We start from the raw sequence: 15,368 nt of genomic DNA on the forward strand, positions 1-15,368 counted from the left end.
TTAAAAACCCCACAAGTCTCAGCAGGCTTTATGTACGAAAGATTTCTTGATTCTCTCACTGCTTACTTTTTATTTGAAGACAAACTCTTCAGGTGGTGACATAGAAATGTATTGCAGCAGACATACTGCAGATGAGAAAAACCAAAGGGATTCTGACTTCAGGTGGGGAATATTTTAATATTTAACAGAATAAAATATTAAATATCTTATTTTGATTTCAGGTGAGTGAGTATTTTAAAACATTAGGGGAGGATTGGTGTTTCATGATGCGTGTGTAAAGGCCTGATGTAAAGGAGAACCGTTAGGGTCTTGGTATTTGAGCTTGTTGTGACTAACTATAAATGTTCACGTCTACTATATAATCTATATTAAAAAAAAAAGGTCTTGTTCTCTTCAAGTAGCGCTTATAATGAAATCCCTCTCAAAAGACAGACAAAGCACAGGAAGTGTTCATCGGACTGTATCAAAATAGAAAGCTTGAGAAAGTTTTCACAGGAAAAAAAAAATCCGTGCTTTTTCCATTCAAAACTATTATTGGACAGTGGGGCAAGAAACAAACACCTTCCCCCTAAACTGATGAGATTATGTGTCTTTTGAAAAATGGGCTGTGATTTTTGGTCTCACCTTTTATAATAGGATTTTCAGGAAACAAATTTAGACCCAAGTGTTGTTGACGTGAAGATGACACAGTTTCTCAGGAAAGCTGAGAATAAGGCGCTGGAGACCAGTGCTGCTGGGCCAAGTCCTCTTTTCTCTATGCACTTTGCTCCTCGTTAAAAGCAGTTTCTTACATGTCTCTACAGGTTGTACTGGTTTAAATACAACAGGGAAAAATTGGCAGAGGTGTACAGCTTGCTTTTGATTTTAAATCAGCCCAGTTCAACCAGCGCGCCAGTACTTAGGGAAAATGTACTTAAACCAGTTAACTCTATAATCAGTTTAATGAGCATAGATACTGTACCAAATTACATTAAATCAGCATAAGTGAGAGTTTAACCTGGTTTATCTACGTCTGCTTTGGCCTTTGCACCAGTTTAATTAACAGGAGTTGTAATGCCACGCTAGCCAAATAAGGTTGCCCTCACAAACTTTATTCCGTGGACTTTTACTGAGTTTCAAGCGATTGTTCCCAGCCTGTCTATGGCTGTGTCCGAGTGCCAGTTGGCGACACGTGCTGGGGTCCAGCTCCAGCTGCTTCTGCTGCTGCCTTTCCCTCTCCCAGAGAGCCTGCAAAAGCCTGGCAGAGCTCAGCAGCAGGAGTTTCCATGCCTTCCTGCAGTGGTCTTTGAGAAGCAAGACCCAAACTATTTCCCACGGGGAGAATAACCCTCAGGTCCTGGGGAGGAGCCGGTCACACATACCCCACTGCCAGCTCTTCTGACCTGTTCTTGACCTTGGATGTGTCTTTCTCAAGGTGGTAGTTCTTAGAGTTCTGTTAGCTCAGGAGAACCTCAGCTTTCACTTAAAGAAAAGGCCAACTGCCTACCCCCCAGCTTGCAACACACCCCCATATCCGAGAGTGACTAGGCGTTACTGGCCGGGAGCCCAGCTTGGAGCCTGTCAGATCCTCCTCTCCAGGCCATGGACTGAAGGGGAGAGTCCTCAGGCATCTCTTCCCTGTCCTGCAAATTCCTTCACTGAATACCTCCCCAGATGAGGGAAGATTGACTGTTTGCCCCTACAGAGGCAGTTGTGACCCCCTGACACCCTCTGCTTGGACCTAGGAACATCTGCTTTGACCACCAAGCTCAGTCTCTAGCATGGAAATTATGAAGGCTATTCTTTTGATGAGGAACCAGAGGGAATGACTTAATCCCCAGTTTAGGCTTTTTTTTTTCCCCTAAAGCCAAGTCAGAATGACATTGCTCTTGCAGCTTCTGTTTGCGCCACTGCTGCTGTTGCTAACCAGTGTCATGAGTTAGTGTCTGGAAAGAGGAACATGTGAAAATCAAAACAAGGATGTTGAACAACAGAGATTGTCCAGTCCCCCTTTGAATTCTTCTGTTACCTATCCAAATATGGCTGAGTTGAAGAAAAGGAGGACTAGGAATTAGTGGATGATTCATTAGAGTAACAGTTCATTCAGGAGCCCCAGCTGCAGAATTAATCACCGTCAATTCTGCTGATAAAACCACCCTGGGACTGACAGGGTTTCAGACTTTGTTCCAAACCGATGACACAGTCTTAGAAACTATATTTTAAAACATGAATTCTGCTTATTTCTCCTGGGGTATTCATGTAATGGCGGGGGGGGGGCGCGCGCATTTTCAGTCTGAGAACTCAAAACTTTTTCTAAGAGAAGCAAATGCAAACCTTGCAGTGAAATTATTAGAGCTGGCAACAACATGTTGTGTGGGGAGAGCAAGGCTGTCCTGCTGAGATGTGGGGTGGCTGGCCTGTTGTTTTCCCTCATAAAATAATTTTTGGATTCCCCCTCAAAACATCTGGTTGCTTCTGGCTGTCTCGCAAAGCCCTGCATGCGAACAGGCAAAGCTTGAAGGAATTATCTCACTGTATGTGGCTGCTGTTTTTCATGTATCTCGGAGATATGCCATGTGCCGTTCCTGTGACAATCAGGCTAAACAGTAATTCTCTGAAAAACCATTAACTGGTATACGCACAGCAGAGCAGCAGTTAAATTTCCATGGGTTTCATCCCTCTCGGATGTTTTCCACCCTAAATGGGAGCAGGATTTCTGAGCTGCTGTGTGTAGGGAGCTTATGCTGAAAGATGCTTGTTTGGTTTATTTTCCTGAGCGCAGGGAGTGGGGAGAAGGAAGCCCCTTGATTTCGTATCAGAAAGGATGAGAACTGCACCTTATGGGAGACAAAGCTCAAATGGCACTCAGGGGAGGCAGGAACCGTGATTAAATCCTAAATAAATGGCATGAGGGTATCGCTGGGAGGTAGAAGGAGATGAGGTCTGAAATAGGGGGAAGCCGTCTTGGGTGGGCAAAGAGATAGGATGGCAGCTGGGGAGGGAAGGAGAACGGGTGACAGATTGGGGGTCTGCAAAGAAATGGTGCAGCTGGAAAAAAGAAACCGGGATGAGAAATGAGGCAGAATGACAGGGAGTGTGGGCAGAGTGGGGTTCTCGGCTACATCTGACCTGGGAAACAATTTTGATGAGATCTTGGGGATGGGGGATTTTTAACTGGCAATATATGCTGCTGGTGGGGCAAAGAAACAGGACAAGGATGTTCCTATGAGATTCTACATGGCTACTGGAAGCTCTCACGTACATGCCATCTTTCTTTCCATGTTGAATGCTGAAAGCTTTTAAACAAGTCTTCTGCTTTGTAGGGAGATAAAGAATGAGAAAGACTTCTTGTCTTTTAGTCTGCAGGGGTAAATTCCATTCTCTTCCCAGATTTCACAGTGTACCATACAGAGTATGAATGTAAAGGTCTGGGAACTTTCTTCAAAATTAAGTCACATGTCTGTATTTTTTTGAATAGCAGCATTGACTGCTTCCTTTCCCCTTCAAATGAATGCACAAATTGTTGGTGTGGGGGAATTTTTCCAAACTGGGAACTCTGATGGGTCGAGCCCCAATTTTTTGCCTACTTATAGAGATATCAATCTATACTGCTGCTCCCTGCTCTCAACTAGAGATCTCCAGACTGTGGTTTGAGTAACATTACTGATGGGAGAACCGTTTTACATAGCATTTGTAGGCCAGAAGAAGAAAAGTACAAATTATGAGAATTACAAGTGAAGATACCACAAATGAGGGAATTGCAGAGAGTAATCAAAGCCGGGGGGGGGAAACAGCAGCTCTGCCCAATGCGCTTGCTGCACGTTACATTGTGCGCCCCGCAGTATCTTTAAAATCATTGCCGAAATCACAGGAAATGTTGGTTCAGAATGAGGAAGAGCTGTGTCTCCTGATAAACCCATCTCCTTGGGAGCTTCGTGGCCAAAGCCCTTCAGTCTCCTGAACCTTTCTCAGACTTGATGAGAATCCAGTCTGAAAAGGAGAATTTCCCTAATAAACTGAACACATATTTTAGCAGCTTTAGCAATATCAGACCCATCAGTTGAAAATGACTGAACAATGCTGACCAGAGAGAGGACGTCTGCAGGGTACTGGGGAGCTCCCCAGAGCCGGGGAGCCCAAAGTAGCTCATGGCTTTGGGAGGGGGTTATGTTAGTTTGGGCGAAGAACAAGGCAGACGTGTCATATAGGGATTAAGACTGCCGATATCACTAGATGTTAATCTGCGTCTCTAGGAAGCAGTTAACAAGGCATGAAAATTTCATTCTGTTTGGAAAAAAAGGAGAACAACAACAAAAAACAAGTCGGTAAATGGAATATTATCTTCAAGGGAACAAACTAACATGTAGTTATCGGTATAGATGCAGTTGTTTGCTTTATTCTGGTTATAATTTGCATTAAACGATTCTTGAAAGCAAGGCCAGTTTCAGGCAATAGAAAACCAAGCTGTGTGTTCCCGGTGATCCCTAAATCTGATTTTGTGGCTGTACCCGCAGTGAAACCTGACTTTACCCCCTAGAGCGTGTTTGGGACTTGCTCACAGGCCATCGCCCATGGCGGAGTGACAGTGCTAGAGAAATCCTACCTGGTGAGAGTCGCAGGAGGGTTATGCCCATCAATGCAAACACTAGATTAAAGTTCACGTTCTGTCACCGATTTGATGTCTGACAAATGGCCTTTCTGTGTCTTGTTTTTCACTTTGCTAAATGGGATAATCGTTCTTGCTCTCCTCCCTAAAGCGGTTTGACAGCCAAGACTGGAAAATACTCAACAGAGCTATACAGAAATCTAGCTATATGGAATACAGAAATCAAAATCCTGCATGACCGCAGTAGTCACTTCATCTCTAATTTCACCTATTCTGCATTTTGGGTTTAATTTAATTTTCTTTATGGCAATCAAACTGTGATATTGGTATAATAGGATTCACCTTTAAGCATCATGTTTGTTTTGGGGCATGCTTACGTATTAGTATCCTGCTTGGGCACAGGGGAAGTATTGTTCCTTCACCCTGAAAGATAAACTCTAAAAAAAAAAAAAAATTATAAGCACAAATGACACCTATTATGAATAGAGAAAGCTTTGTATGAGTCAGCAAAACAGTTTGCAGGTCCCAATTAGCCCAGGTGCAACGAGAAATTGCCCCCATTTGAGCACCAAAACCAAACTTTGCATTGCGCGGAGGAGGGATGAAAGACAGAAATAAAAGCTTCATGGTCTGATGAGAAGAAAAGCAGCTTTCTCTCTCCCCGTGAGCTGTACGCACCGGCCCTACTGAAGCTGCGGTATCTCAAGTGAAGCAGCATTTGCCTAGGACGTGCATTTGCATACCAGATCTCAGCTCTTGAGAACTAGCGCTATAATTAAAACAGAGCTGAAAGCTCACAAGCTGTACGTTTTGAACAGCAGTGGAGAATATCACATTTTTACACCTGGAGAAACGGAAGCAAAGGCATTACAGAGAGATGAGTCCTGCTGCTTACCCCCTTGCACCAAATCGGGCACTATTTCCTCGCTCGTGCAAACGCAGTTCACCAGAAACACCCCCTAACCCACCCAGGCTCAGGATGCAAATGTAGCTTAGCAGTGGGGTTTTTCTCTAAGCTGTTTTTAATTGTTTGTTTGTTGGTTGCTTTTTTTTTTGCCCAAAGCACTGTTAGCAAGCCTACTCCTCTGTCGAGCTATCCCAGCCATCTGCCAATGTGGGCTCAAAAGAACATTCTTCGGGGCCTTATCCAATTTGTTGTATCTGATTCATTAAAGTAATTACTCTTGCTATTAAGTCATTGCTTGGAGTTTGGCAGCTAGATAATAATCTGGGACCTAAATTTCTAAACCGAGCTAAAATCTTGCTTGATTTTATTTTCTCAAATCTCACATCGCCTGAAATGAGTCCTGGGTGCGAGCAGTCCCTGGCGCGGCACCGACCAGCTCTGGCAGCTGTGACCAAGAAAAAGGACATGTGGAAAAACCTCTTTTCTGGCTTATCTTGTCAGCTGGAGTTAGTGGTGCCGCACTGATACAACAGGAGTGGTGTGATTTTAGCTGCGAGCAGTGTGATGGCACCAGAATTATTTGGCATCGGTTACCAACAGTATCCTCAAGTGTCCCGGGACTTTGAGTTGTGCTGTGACTTCATTTAGTGAGGTTAAAGCTCTGGGGAAATGCCATGAATGACATTTCCTATGGCATTTCTGAACTGGAAGGTCCCTTCCAGTAACATCAAAGCAGGTAAGGAGGTAGGACAGAGCTGAGGAAGATTTCTCACCCTATGGATTATGAAGGGGAGCGTCCTGATGATCAGTGCTGACAGACAGTCCCTCGTGAGCACAGCTCCCAAAATCCAGCTCCCTGTGGCACCAAAACCCCAATCTGAAGAAAACAAGCAAGGCCAAACAGGACCATTTACCAAGTCCATAACGGGACTCCACCCCCAGGGTCTTTGAAACTGAGGAGGGACCAACCCCCTCACTCACAGGAGCCAGGCAGGCACAGGACATGTCTGCTCCCTGACACCACGGAATCCCCCTGTGCTGAGATCTCCTCGCCCACCATCCCATCCCATCCCATCCCATCCCATCCCATCCCATCCCATCCCTCCTGCTTCTGTTCCCTTGGGAACCCGGCACCTGCTGCGGGTACGATGGAGCGTGGCAGAGACTTAACCCTGTGTTTCAAGATTATCGGCTCTTAGTTTCCCAATCCTGCAGGAGCCAATCTGGAAAACAAGGCAGCATTAAACATTTGCTGCTGCAAATAATGGAAACGCAGCTGGCTCTCAAATGTTTGATTTTATTGCACCTTTCTTCACAATGTTTATGAGCTTTTTCCTATTTATAAAGCCACAAAAAGTCTGAAGGAAGCCTCTTAGAGATATAAATTCTCATGCTGAGAACTCTGAAAGTGCCAACAGTCCCGGGATGCGAATGCCCATCACTTCTGTACGCAGCAAAATAAATTACCATCAATGTCCTCTTCTCTGTCACCTCTACATCTTTGTCGTTGGCACTCAAACACTTCGCATCCTCCTCTGCCTAATGTACCCCCCGCCTCCATCTCTATCCGAATCCTCACAAGGCCAATCCCCGAGCCTGGAGGTGCCAGGAATGCTGCTGTGCTGCTGGACACCCGACACTATGTTTGACCAGACCCTTTCACGGACATTTTCCAGGGTGTGATAAAACCCCCTTTGCCTTTTGTTATGGTTTGAGAAACCCATAACAATTGATTGTCATTTAGACAATTATTCTATCACCTGATGACCCCTCTCCACCCAGGAAGGGGAATCAGGGAAAAACAAGGAAACACAAGGGTTGAAATATAGATTTAATAGGATAAGACTAAATAATTAACAATAATACTAAAGAATCAGTATTGATCTTGATACCAATATAAAATATACAAGGATTATGCCCTGTCCATTCCATCACAGGAAGCTGTGGGGCAGGAAGCACAGGGGACAGCAAGCGTGGGACACCGTGAGCGCTGCGGCTTCGGGAGGAAGGGACGGACTCAGGGCTCCAGCACCGGGGCAAGGAGTTTCTCTGGATCACTGCCATCAAGGGGGAGCAAGCACTACACAGCAAACTTTCTAATTTATAGTGAACGTGCCGTTCATGGTATGAAATAACGCTGTTGGCAGCTTGGGTCAAGCGCCCGGGTCCGGCTCCTCCTCATCCCTGCACCTGGTGAGCTGGGAAACACCCAGACCTTGAATCCCGCACCCCATCGCTGGCTATAAAGTCAGTACGTTCATGAATTCAGACACTAGTCTTCTAAAAGTGCAGTTTTCCCGAGCATTATAAGAGAAATTAGCGCTGTGTCGCTCAAACCAGGGCACCTTTGCATCTCCCCAAGCCGGGGCCGGCAGGGTCCCCCAGGGAAACCCGCCGCTGTCTGCGCTCGGAGCAACCGTCTCCCGCTGCGGGCAGGCGTGACGTCACGCGCGTCACCTTGCATGACGTCAGAGCGGTGTGACGTCACACCCTCCCGGGCCGAGGGCAGGGAGGGGGCGGCAGGTGTCGGGCAGGGCTCGGCTGGGCCCGGCGCAGTGCCCCCGCCCCCGGCTGACAGCGGCGGGCCCGGCGCGGCCCGGCGGGAGTTGTAGTGCGCGGCGGGCGGAGGCGGGCGGAGGCGGGCGGGCCGGCCCCGGGGCGGACTACAAGTCCCAGGCGGGGCGGGTGGCGGCGCTGCGTGTGCGAGGGAGCGGGCGGCGCGGCGGGGCTGGGCTCGGCCGGGCTCGGCTCAGCGCGGCGCGGCGGTCACCTCCCGTCTCTCCCTCTCACAGCGGCGGCGACGATGCAGGCGGAGTCGGGGATCGTGCCGGACTTCGAGGTGGGCGAGGAGTTCCACGAGGAGCCCAAGACCTACTACGAGCTGAAGAGCCAGCCCCTCAAGAGCAGGTGGGACGGGCGGAGGAGGACGCGGTGCCCCCGCGCTGAGTCAGGCCGTGTGTCAAGGCTAAAATGTCCCCTGTGTGTCGTGCCCGCCACCCCCGGCCGGCCGCGCTGAGGGGAGGCATCCTGCGCAGCGGGGCGGCCATTTAGCGCTGCCTGCCATAATAGCGGCGTTGTCGGGCGGGAGGGCGGGCCGGCCTTATGTAAAGGGCATTGTTGGCCCTGCGGGGGCCTCTCGCTGTCATGCCGGGGCGGCCCCCGCCGCCCCTGGGTTCCTGTGGGGAGGGGAGGGGACGGGGACAAGGCACCGGCGGGACCTGCCCCCGGTGGGCGCCGCCGCCGCCCGTGACCGTCCCCGTTCCCCCCCGTCAGGTGCGGTGGCACCCGGGGGTGTCCGCGCAAAGGTGTTGCAAGGTCTTGTGGCGTGTAAGGTTGTTCTGGTGGCTTTTTTTTTTTTTTTCCTGACTTTGAGAGCAGGTTTGTTACTTGCAGTTGCTTGGGGACTGGAAACTTTTGCCTAGGTACGTCACTTTCTTCCTAAAGTGTTTTTTTCCACATCCCCCCCCCCCCCCCGAGATATATACTCTTTATTCTTATCTGAAGCGGCTGTGTCGCCTAGATATGGTCTGTGGAGGGAAATAAGGCGGTGTGTGTTTCTGTCTCTTGCGGGGTGTTGGGTACCCGCTTTCTGTCCTAGCGCTGGAGGAAGGAAGCTCTCCTGCTCCTTGAGCATCTTCCTTGTCAGCAGTGGCGTGCTGCTCCCTCCTCTGCTCTTTCATTCAAAGTTCTCCGGCGGTAAAAGAACCCTCCATTTCATCACAACCCTCTCCTCAGCTGTACTCGGTCGAATATAAGGTCATTGCTGCGAGTGTATCTTATTTGTAATCAGGTCTGTTGTTAGTCTGTTCATGGGTTTTAGTTTTGAACAATGCGCTTTGTAGGTCTGTGCATGTGTTTGAAAAGTGAATGGGAAGGTAAATATTTAAATAAAAAAGAAGCACGTTAGAATGCGCTTAGGTTGTACTGCCTGTCAGACAGATTTCAAAGTAAACAAACGTATTTGTGATCATGCTCTGAATGTTTAAGAAACATTGAAGGTCTTGTAGTAAAAGATGTTAAAAATTCTGTCACTGTTGCACGGGCTGGCAAACCTGGGGCCACCTCCTCCAGCCTATCTTCATGGCAGCCCTGTCTCACACTGAGCCTTTGGTATTGCTGAGAAATGGTGCGTGTGGTGGTGATGTGCAGCCTTTCGCAGCCTGACAGACCAGCCAAGCTGCCAGAACTCCTCTGCCCTCCAAGGTTGAGCAGGGAAGTTGCCATTACCCAGGTAATTAGCTGGGGGCCAGGCTAAGGTGCAGAGAAAGGACAGTGCAAAGAGGGTGGGTTCCAGCTGTGATGGAGGCAGCTGGGAGACCCACAAGGCTTTGGCTTCAGTGCCCACGTCGCCAGTGGAATGCAGCAATCGCAGGGTAGATCACGACAACCACAATGTTGCCAAATAGCCCTGTTTGCACCAGCTGTGGGTTCTAACTGGTGTGCAGGAGTTGTCTTGTTACGGTTGTCCACTTTGTAGTCAGCAGCTTTTCTGTGCCTTCAGATGGTGTAGGCATGGAGCATAGATAGCAGGTCTGGATTGGAGCTTAGATAGTAGGTCTGCATTTGACCTTGCACAGATGTTCCAACTGCTTTTAATTCCTGTGACTTGATGCTTTGGGACATGAATGCATCCCTGCGTTGTTCACTTTTCTCAGGAGGAAGTGCATAAGGATACTCCGTAATGAAGCACTGGAGTATCTGGCCGTCTGCTAAACGTTGTCACTTCAAACCTCCCTAGACTGAATTGCTCCAGTACATTCTTACCTGGTACTCCTGCAGAGCCAGCACTGCCCACCCTTTGGGTTTAAAGGGACCCCCATGCGAGTTATACAGACATTCTGGTCATGCCTCAGGCCAACACCTGATGTTTCCAGGAGGGCTTGTTGGGTAGGGGAAGTGACCAGCTTGACCCGGTCTGCCTCCCTGTCCCTCCACACGTACCCATGCATATAAGAAGAGGGAGGCCCGAGGGTGGAATAACAACCCATGGTTTTTTTGGCAGATAGCGAACTGTCGTGCTAACCTCAGTGTGGAGTCTGCCGAGCTCACGTACAGCTCTTACCTCGAGGTAGAGTCTCAGTTGTCTTCCTGGTCTTGTGGGAGACGAAGACATAAAGGAGCCAGGGGCCCCTGCCAGGTCCGTATAAACCTGTCCCTGGAGCCAGGTTGATAAAACTTGATGATAACAGGAGGCAAAAGTTGCTCACAAACCTGTTTGCTTCATGATGTGCAGATCATAATCTAAGAGGACTTCTGTAGTCCTTCAGCTTTGCTCAGGCCTGAAACCAGTCTGACTGATGATCATCAAGGGTATCTGACATCACTGTGCTGCTTTCTCTTGTGGATGTAAATCAGGAGTAATTGCGCAGCAGCCAGTGGAGTAGCACCAGGTCAGTGTGGTGTAGCGATGGGACTGTGGCCATGGGAATTGTTTTCTTACCATCTTCTCCCGAGCATTGCTCCGGGGAGCAGGCAAACCAGAGGCAATAACTGATGTTAGGAGATGAGTCTAAATAGCAATGTTCTCTTTTCCCTGGTGAGAACTGCTGATTTCCTAGCAACATTCAGGGCTTTCTCTGATCTTTTCTAACCATAAAGAGGTGAGAAGCATCCTTGGCTTACTCATAGCAGCTGAATTTTTTGAGTACTTAGAAAAAGCCATCAAGCTCAGCAGTATGTGAAAATGCCAGTCCTCTGAACCAAGAAGAAAATTTTTTTGTTGCCCAGTTTAACTCATCCCTGCCGATATTGTGGTCTTTCATGCAGTAAAACTCTCCTATTTGCTTCCTCCCAGGTTGCTTGTTTTCCAATATATGACATCCAATTAAAAGATTTCTCCTCTTCAATGTGTGCTTGCAGTTACTCCATCCATATTTCATAATTCAAGCCTGCAATCCAAAGCCGCAAGGGGTCCAATAATAAAAGCTTTTTGCAGTAAATACTGTACTAACTTAGGCCAAGCCACAGCTGAATGCTAGAGGCCAAGGAAAAATGTAAGCCCAGCAAAAAGCTTTAATCACCGGGGGTGGAGAGAATACATGGGGTTGAAATATGTCAGTCCCAACTGTATTTCCTAAACCCCTCAGACTCATGAGAAGTTAGCTTCTTGTGCTAAGTGCTAGATACATTTAAGGGTTCTCTGGAATTTGCTGTGGTTGAATGTCTTTGAAAACTGAGATGTTTCAGTTGCTTTGGTTTCTCTAGAGTCACTTTTCACCGTGGGAGGAAACTGGGCTGTGTGATTAGCCAGTAAGATGATGGGATTTATTTTTTCTTTTTTCCCCCTCACATTCATACTTTATTCCTCTCCTGCCATATTCCCAAAAGATAATAGTTTTATTTTAGAAGTATATGTACTTAAATATGTATGTGTTTGTGTAATGAACAAGTAAATAAGGTTTCTCTTCTGGTAGAAGCAGTGCACAGTGAAATTGATGGAGTTTTATTTTCAGGCAATCAGTTGAAGAAAATAATCAGTTATTACCAAAAGTAAACACAGATCCTGATGTGTCTGCATGCAGTCATCAAGGTGCTGTAGGCTTAAGTTACATCTGTCCTACAGCTAATATGGGTTCTGTAAATCATTTGACTTATTAAAGCGATGTTTTGGATATCAGACTGGTATCTGGAAGTAAGGACTTTACAGTCTGCCTTTGCAGAACTAACCCAGATGTGCCAAATGCAGCAAAAAAAAAAAAAAATCTATATTCAATTGCTTTTCTCTGTTTTTTGGTTCTCTGTAACGTGTGTCCGTTTGGATGGTATGTGTGACCTAGCAAGTGCCAGGAAATTATTGACAGTTGTTGTAATTTACTGCCTTGCTCTTAATAAAACCATGTACCTGCAGGTAAATTACTGCTATTTGTGCTATTTTCTGTTGCCCTTTCCCAGCTTATTTATTTTTGGACTGGTCAGAAAGCACCTGAATGATCCGGTTACTAAAGTATTTTTAGTGGAAAAAAAAATATTAGGAAATGCTATTAAGTTGCACAGTAATTTTTTAGGGAGCTTATTCTTACTTTATGAGCAACAACGTTGAGATGTAGTTTGTCATTACTAAAGCAGTGATGGTTTTATAGAAGTCTCATCGTTCCAGGTGTCCAAATGCCTTTTTTTTTTTTTTTTAAATGTAAACTTGCAATATTTTATTTATATCAACTAGTCTCTATCCAGTTAGGGTCCTCTGTAAAACACTCCTCCTTTTTTCTTTCTTCTCTTGCTGTGCTAAACTTTAAAGTTTTGACTTAGTAAGAACTTTTCCTTTTAATACACAGTGTTTGTTGAGGAAATATTAATTTCACCAAAGAGGCACACATTTTTAAACTGTATTTACTCTGGAGCCAAAGAGGACTTTTCCAAAGTGCCGTAGTCTGGAGATGATCAAATTTAATTTTGTAAATGAACTTTGCAGCATGATTAAATTTGAACTTGATTATGTTAGGCTTCTCAACATTGAGTTTGTGCCTTATTGGAGGTAGTCTTTTCATATTACTGCTATTTATGGATCTTATTCAAGTGTTTTATATTCTGGTTGGGTTCTGCAATGCAGTTTGTTCAAGCTACTGCTTATATCTGTTCCAGTTGTGCAAGAAGTGGAAAATATCCTTTATTTAGAACAGGTCACATGTGCTTGCATCCAGGAACCACGTCTCAGTGTGTTTAAAAAAAAAAAAAAATGTATCTTGGAGGAACAGATTTAAAAAGTTCCTGAAATATTTTTCCGTCTGTTACAGAGGAACATTACATTTTTTAAACTAAAAGGTAATAATAGCCGAGTTTAAAGTGATACGTAGGCTAGCACTGACTGAAGTAAATGGTAAAAGTCTTAACCGACATCAGTGGGAGTAAAGCTAAGCCAAAAGTACTTCTCTTTGAAATCTCTCCGGTAACATTTTTGTGAGTGAGTCAATAATCCCATGTTTATTCTGCACCTCAAATTCGCTTCACTGGGAAGGAAACCCTCGCCACATCTTTTTGTACTCTTTTATTTTTGAAAACAGTCTTAAAAGGAAAGGCTGCAATTGGAGTGTCTATTGTATAAACATGTGGATACAATAAGCGGTATGTCTTTGTATTTCCTTATACCGGGAGCCGGTGCTGCTCCCTGTCTGTAGCAGAGCATTTTCCATGGTGAGAGATCCTGGTTGACCTTTTCTCTTCTGTGAAACTCTCTCTGTGTTATTTGCAGTAGGCCTTTGCTATTTAGCAAGGAAACAGAAATAGCCCATGAAATTCAGTTCAGCATTTGCTTTGATACGAACTATTGAACGTCACCTTTTTGCTTGCCTCGCCTGCTTTCCTCGGGAGGATTTTGTTTAGCTGCCAAGCCGGTCAGAGAGTGCACAGATATTTTGAGGCTGAGCTGACTGCGCTGACTGTGCACCTATTTTCTTTTTATTTATCGGACTGCTGGTTGTATTGGTCGTGTCTAAGTACATATGCACTCTGCATGAAATAAATCTGTACCTTTCTGGAGAGCAGGAAGCTTCTCTAGCTGGCTGCTATCAATTTACAGAACCCAGGTGATAATTTGAATCAGTGTATTCTGCTTTTTAAGTGGCTGAAAATAAACCGATGCAGCCCTGCTGATGGTGCCCCTGGTGCTGCTTGTTTCCTTGCTTGTGGTGGAGGGAATTTCACAAACCTCTGGACCAGAATTATTTGGGCTGCTGTGAACCTACCAGTTGTCATTAACAAGTCATTGCAGAGCTTATTCTGCCCTATGTATGTTTTTATTTGGCACTTAGGGTGATGTATCGGAGGCCCATTCCAGCACGGTGGTAGGCAGCATGACTAATTCCTGCTGTATGGTTTGGTCAGGATCTAGAAGACTGGGAAACAAGAGCAGAAGAGACTTGCAGATGTGTTATTTTATAACCAAATGTAGCCTCTTGCCATATTCTGTGATTAAAAGTTTAATGGGAAGAAGTCTGTATAGCTGGTTAAAAATGAGGATACAGGAGAAACCTGTTCCAACACTTACTATGCTGTCCTCCTATTTCTGGGTTTGCTTTCCAAAGCAACGTGCTTTTAAGACTTTGAAAATGAAACGGAAGGAGTAACTTTCTGTTTACTTTTCTGCTAAAAATTGAAATTGCCTGTTGGCTGTTAATTGTCTTCTGAGAATGATCTGCTGTTTTAGTGTCAAGAACATAATGAGAGTTCAACATCCATTAAGCTGATCAGGCTCTTGGCCATTATTGTCTGTCTCGTTCTATTTTGGATTCAAGAAGTTTTTGAAACATGTTGGTTTGTAACATTTTTGTTTGGTAAAATTCACGGTCTTTTAATATAGTTTTTTCTGGAACAAAGGCAATGTGATTAAGCAGTATGGTATGGCAGATTTTGCTGGACAGTTAACTGTTGCATCACTATCATATTTTACTAGAACTGTGATTATTATTATTTTTTTTATAATCCCAGCAGCTAAACAGTAACAGGACAATTATTGGCTTGCATGTAGTTTTACACTTCATTTCATACTGGGGAAAAACAGCACAGGAAAAGGAATATTGTTGCATATTCATAATATGACAATGCTACTACTTTATCTGCAACAGCTGTAAAAAAAAAAAAAAAAAAAAGCTGATGCTGCTTTGAGTGTCAAGATTGAAATATTTAGGTTCACTGGAACCAAAGATTGTAATACGGTCTGAGACAGATCACCTGTGCTCCAGCCCATCGAGGTAGAAATTATGTGTGTTTTCCTGTGTTGGACACGCCAAGGGTCTGCTTGCTGTGGATATGCACTAGCAATTTTGGCATGCCTTTGGAAAGGGGTCTGTCCCAGTATCTTTGGTCAGAATTTCAGCTTGCGGCCTGCATAAGCCCTGGTCATCAGTGTCTGTGGGCTTCACCTGCAAATACATGTTTCAA

At 45.6% G+C, this 15,368-nt stretch overlaps 1 protein-coding gene across 4 annotated transcripts in view; it reads left to right on the forward strand.

The window, feature by feature from the left end:
• The first annotated feature begins 8,183 nt into the window (after positions 1–8,183).
• Positions 8,184–15,368, forward strand: part of MITF (melanocyte inducing transcription factor) — a 110,314-nt gene continuing 103,129 nt past the window's right edge. For 3 of the 4 annotated variants that reach the window (XM_054215873.1, XM_054215874.1, XM_054215875.1), the window contains exon 1: positions 8,185–8,399. In XM_054215873.1, the coding sequence (XP_054071848.1) occupies positions 8,296–8,399 (104 nt within the window). In that variant the 5' untranslated portion in view covers positions 8,185–8,295. Of the gene's footprint in view, positions 8,400–15,368 lie in introns of all 4 variants that reach the window. The other variant, XM_054215872.1, reaches the window with a different exon arrangement.

The sequence above is a fragment of the Rissa tridactyla genome, chromosome 10 (genome assembly GCF_028500815.1).
Source record: "Rissa tridactyla isolate bRisTri1 chromosome 10, bRisTri1.patW.cur.20221130, whole genome shotgun sequence".
Classification (NCBI taxonomy): Eukaryota; Metazoa; Chordata; class Aves; order Charadriiformes; family Laridae; genus Rissa; species Rissa tridactyla.